At 36.9% G+C, this 5,712-nt stretch overlaps 1 protein-coding gene across 1 annotated transcript; it reads left to right on the plus strand.

Annotated features, from left to right (window-relative positions):
• The first annotated feature begins 1,443 nt into the window (after positions 1 to 1,443).
• Positions 1,444 to 5,412, plus strand: LOC141618543 (uncharacterized). The gene is made up of 6 exons (XM_074435647.1): positions 1,444 to 2,000; positions 2,184 to 2,317; positions 2,361 to 3,931; positions 4,153 to 4,333; positions 4,602 to 4,678; positions 4,828 to 5,412. Exons 1-6 carry the CDS (start codon positions 1,444 to 1,446, stop codon positions 5,410 to 5,412), a joined length of 3,105 nt encoding a protein of 1,034 aa, XP_074291748.1.
• Positions 5,413 to 5,712: the final 300 nt, after the last annotated feature.

Consider the following 5,712-nt stretch of genomic DNA (forward strand, 5'->3'; position numbering starts at 1 on the left):
TATAAATACAAGTTATTGTGATTTATAAATTGGTAAAACATTTTGGTACAAGTAATTATGAATTGCTAAGTCGATTTTTGTATATGACGTATTTTTATTAATACGTTGATTTTTAATATGTTAAAAATACATAACAAATTTATGTTACATATGACATGTAACATAAGACAAATTGACATTTTGACAAAGATAATATAGAGTCCATATTATCTATGTAAACCGAAATTAAGGGAGTATTAGGGAGTTTTATTGTGTTGATTATGTGAGTGGTGAACATAATCATTCCCCTACAAAACTAGCCATGCAAACTAGTTGTCATTGTAAAGACAAACTCAAGCATGCATTGGCTCCCCTCCCTTCCTCTTACCCGGTTTTTCACAAGGAAAAACAAAGGGTTTTTGCCATATATTTTTCATATACAATACATAACATAATTGTTGTTGTGTGATTTTCATTCATTCATCATAAAATATTTTAGAGAGATAAAATATTTTCTTCTTCTTCTCCTTTCTCTTAACCGGTTTTAAGAGCCCAAAACAAAATATTTTTGGGTCAATTTTATCACTAAATTAATATTGTTCTAGTATACATAATATTAATTTTATTAAGAGTGTGCCTTGGGTATTATACTTTGGGAGAGATCATATACTTGGATCTTAGTTCTTCCATTGAGGAAAGCACAAGAACAAGAGAGAAGGATATCTCTCTTGTGCCCAAATAATCTAAAATTCCAATGTAAGATAAAGATTTCTTCTTTATATTAATTATTGTTTGCATGCATAAGATCACCAATTAATTTTATGATTAAATTAACCTAATTCATATATGAATATGTTGAGTATATAGATCTACTTTTCTAACAGCCTGGTCCTTCACCTACTCATGGAAAAGGAAAAGACATTAATCTCTTACGCAATTTAAGTGGCATGGGGATAGATAATATGTGCATGGAAATTCCTAAGAGACGAGCCTTCTCAGATCCTGGTACTACTACTAGTCTGTCTACTGCGGTTTATAACTATGATATGGAATATCCTACTCTAACAAGCCTAGCTAAGAGGCTTAAGAACTGGGATCATTCTTCGCTAGGGGACAACTCTGGGCAAGGCAGGCATGGCTTTAAGGTCTCTATTGCATCAGATGATATGCTAGTCTCAAGTAGTGACTCTGGGAATACTACTGCTGTACAACCTTCAACTGGTGACCTGACAAGTTTTACGGGGATTGGACTAAATCAATCCTCTCCTTTTCCATGAGGTGCATTGCATGGAATTGTAGGGGTCTTAATAACCCGCTCGCCGCTACAATTACGAAGCTAAGAGCGATGATATATAATAATAAGTCGTATGATCTAGTTTTTTTATCTGAAACTAAGTGTCCTATGTCTGTAGTTTCGTCTTTTTTAAGCATTATGGTTATGCTAATGTAGTAGGAGTCGATGCTATGGGGACTAAGGGAGGTCTGTGGGTTGGTTGGAAGGCTTCCTTAGATTTGTCTTGTATTGTTAAATGTCCTAACTATGTACTTCTCAAAGTGACTGAAAGTAGTCTTAAGTTCTGGTATCTTTGTTGTGTCTATGGTGAACCAAAGAAAAGCAAGCGTGCGCAAGTATGTTCTGCTCTGGAACACTACATAAGTACTCTCGACTCCCATTTCCTTATTTTGGGCGATTTCAATCAGATTGAATTCCTAGATGATAAGTTAGGAGGCAGTCAAGGTACTCCTTATGGTGCACAAGCCTTCTCTGAATGGAAAGCTAGAAATGGTTTATCTGATGTTGCCTTTAAAGACCCTAAATACACTTGGTGTAATCATAGGAAAGGACATGGGAGGGTTTACGAACGTCTTGATAAATGCTTAGCTTCTTCTTCTTGGCAAAGTCATTTCCCAAATACGGGTATCAAACACCTACCTATTCAAGCTTCGGATCATGCTCCAATCATTCTTGATACGGAATTCTTTAGTTCGAAAAGTCGGAGACCGTTTAAGATGGAAGCTTGGTCTTTTAAATTTGAAGAATGTCATCAACTTCTTAAAACACATTGGTCGGGAAGGGTTAAAGGATCTCCCTCTTTTAAATTATCAACGAAACTACGACGTATCAGATTTGCGTTTAATTTATGGACCTTTCAAAAACAGAATGAATGAGGTGCAAAATGGTCTCAATTTGATGATGACTTAAGCTCTGCATTGGTTGATGCTTTTGATGGTAAAGATGTTGCCAAATATGAGGAGATTCATGCCAAATATTTAGAATTTAATAAAGCTGCAGCAATTTATTGGAAACAAAGATCTAAGATTAATTGGATCAAAGAAGGTGATGCATGTACTAAGTTCTTCTTTAATACTGTTAAAAGCAGGTTTTCAAGGAATTATGTCGCCGGTATCAAGAGTTCTTCAAGTTTGTGGGTATATGAGGAGGACGATATTCGTCAATGTTTTGATGATCACTTTAAAGACTTATATGCTTCCGCATCTGATCAGGAATCTTTTGATTCCTTTTTTTTCTAAGTATATTGATATATTTGCCCACATCTGTCATAAGTTAAGTCCTGATCAGCAAGAGAAGTTATCTAAGCCATATACCAGGAAGGAAGTTCGGTGTGCTGTTTTCCAGTTAGGACCAACGAAATCTCCTGGTCCTGATGGAATTCCAGCTTTATTTTATCAAAAGTATTGGTATCATATTAAAGACGATGTCACAAATGCAGTGTTATCTATGTTGACAACGGGCCATATTCTGAAATCCTTTAATAGCACAAATATTGCCCTGATCCCAAAGGTATCATCTCCAGAAACTGTTGATCAATTCCGCTCTATCAGCTTATGTAATGTCATCATGAAGATTGTTACGAAGTGTGTTTGTAATCGCCTCAAGCCATTTATGTCGTTCCTTGTTGGGGATTTCCAGAATGGTTTTATTCCAGGGAGAAATATAAGTGATAATATTCTTGTTTCTCACGAATTATTCCATCAAATTTCAAAGAAAACGACGGGAAAGCAAGGTTTATTAGCCTTTAAGATTGATATGAGTAAAGCATATGATCGTCTCTCATGGAATTTCTTGAAAGCAACTCTTGTTAGTATGAATTTCCCGCCCAGTTTAATTACACTTATTATGAATTGTGTTTCATCAGTCACATATTCTACCTTGCTAAATGGAGTGGTTGGGGTACCGAAAGCTGGAATTCGTCAAGGAGATCCTATTTCTCCTTATCTTTTTGCCTTATGTACGGAGACCTTCTCTCAAATGATTCAAGATGCCCAACAACGGCGTTTATTGAAGGGCATTAAAATGTGTCGTCAGGCTCCTATGATTTCTCACCTTCTCTTTGCGGATGATTCAATTTTTTTCCTTGAGGCACAGCAGCAAAATTGCAAAAATCTAATGCATATTATTGATTACTATTGCGAAGCATCAGGTCAATGTTTGAATCCTTCTAAATCTGCTGTTACTCTTAGCCCTAACCGCACCCTTCGAAATACTCAAAAATGTATCAAATTATTACGTGTCTCTGCAAAAAAGGATTTGGGTGTTTATTTAGGGTTGCCAACGGATTTTGGCTCTTCGAAAAAATTGATCTTTGCAACTCTTATAGAGAAAGTGCGTAAAAGAATCATAAGCTGGAACAATATTAATCTAACTCCTGCTGGAAGGCTTACTCTTATTTGTTCGGTTCTGTCTTCACTATCTATTTATTCTCTATCGGCATTTCAAATGCCGATAAGTGTGAGTAACAAGATTGATTCTATGTTATCACATTTTTGGTGGAGTGGTTCGAATGAGCGAGGCAGCTTACATTGGAGTAGTAGATTATTTATTAGTTCACCAAAGTCAATGGGAGGCTTGGGTATCCGTAATGTGCGCTGTTTAAATCAAAGTTTGCTTGCAAAGGTTTCATGGCGGATGATTCAGAACCCTGATAGTTTGGTAAGTCGATCTCAAGGAAATAAACTGAAAATCTCCTCTACGAGTATTATGTCCACGGCTAGTTATGAATTTTTTTTTTTTTATCATGGGGTGGTCGAGGAATTCTTTGGGGACTGCGACTTCTTCGGCCTTTCTTATCTTGGGAGGTGGGTTTCCCCTCTTCTTTAGATGTATGGAGGGATAAATGGATTAATGGCCAATCTCTTGCTGAAGTCCTTCAGGTTTCAGATATTACAATTAAACCGACTATTTCAGTTTGCCAACTTCAAAACAATCGTGGAGAATGGGATGTTCCATTAGTCCATTCTATTTGTGGTGAGCAGGTTGCCCCGTTGGTTCTTTCTATAGCTCTTCCACCCGAGGACTTCCAAGATAGCCTTTACTGGACAAAGACAAATGATGGTCTCTATTCAATAAAAAGTGGTTATGCTTTAGCCTTTTAATCTTTGTGGACAACTACTGCTTCTCAAACGGATTTACATCGTTTGTCTCCCGCCACAACTGCCTTTTGTAAGTATAAACTTTGGTCCCTACCTATTCAAGGTAAATGGAAGGTTTTTTTGTGGAAACTTATGACCAACTCTCTACCTCTCGGTGAGGAAGCTCGTCGTCGTAGTCTCGATTGGGATTATATGTGTCGTCTTTGTGACAATGATCTTTCTTCTAACAGTCAAAATGTGGAAACCAATGCCCACTTATTCCGCGACTGCTCCTTCTCCTCAAGAATTTGGTTTGCATCTCCTTTGGGTATTCGTTGTTCTGAGGGTTCTAATATTTCTATTCAACAATGGATTATTAATTGGTTATTATTGTTATCTCGACATGCTGCAACAATTTCTTCTGTTTCTATGTTTGTCAGCACCCTTTGGTGAATTTGGTGTTTGCGTAATGATAAGAGAATTGCACACTTAGAAACTGATTTATGCTCTTCTTTGAGACTTATTTCTGAGGAAGGCTCAATGAATGCTTCGATCATGAGTGATCACAATCGATGTGGGAGTCTTTCTTGTAATTACTCCCATGAAGATGATTTGGATACTACTAACATTCGGAATTTCTATCCCTACTTTCTAATTGGTACTCACCTTTGCTCGACTTCTATTCGTATTAAGTGTGATGCTTCTTGGAATCCTAGTCTAAGAGCGACGGCGGGATGGCTTTTCCAAGATAATAATGGAACTATGATCCATACTGGCTCCTCCAGGTTTTGGGCATCTACCCCTTTACAAGCGGAAGCTATGACACTCAAACTTGCGATTTCTAAGGCCATTTCTTGTGGTTATCGACATATTGATGCCTCTTCCGACTGTCTAAGTTTGATCCTCCAAGTCAGTGGTCACGCTACTATGGATCAGGCTGCTAAAGCTACTTTGTTATCCTTGCAATCTATGTTTTTGCAACTTCATTGTTTTTCAATAAGTCACTGTCCTAGGAATCTTAATAGGGTCGCTCATTCCATTGCTAAATCAGCTATGGTCTGACTCTATTTTCTCTCACTGTCAAAAAAAAAAAAATCAATTACAAATTACCACTTTTTCCTCCCTAATATCTGTCATTTTTACTATAATGGTGTTCATAATCAAGTGTTAGCATCATCATTGAATAATTCTGAAACTGTTTCAACAACTTTACAACATGATTTATCCAGCAATGGTGACCTTAATTATGTTAATAGTACTTCCTCTGTTGTGGTGCGTTGGTTGGTTGGTTTGAGCCATTTGAGAGATATACTGGATTGAATAAAATTGGAAATGAGGGTGTAGTAATGAGAAGGGTATAAT

This window comes from Silene latifolia, chromosome X, assembly GCF_048544455.1.
Source record: "Silene latifolia isolate original U9 population chromosome X, ASM4854445v1, whole genome shotgun sequence".
Classification (NCBI taxonomy): Eukaryota; Viridiplantae; Streptophyta; class Magnoliopsida; order Caryophyllales; family Caryophyllaceae; genus Silene; species Silene latifolia.

Bases quoted from the DNA above. Each gene is read 5' to 3' on its own strand.
- LOC141618543 (XM_074435647.1), top strand. From the start codon at position 1,444: ATGGGGACTAAGGGAGGTCTGTGGGTTGGTTGGAAGGCTTCCTTAGAT. The intron at 2,318-2,360 runs GTGATGCATGTA...TGTTAAAAGCAG, and splicing joins GATTAATTGGATCAAAGAAG to GTTTTCAAGGAATTATGTCG. The intron at 3,932-4,152 runs GTAAGTCGATCT...GAAGTCCTTCAG, and splicing joins TTCAGAACCCTGATAGTTTG to GTTTCAGATATTACAATTAA.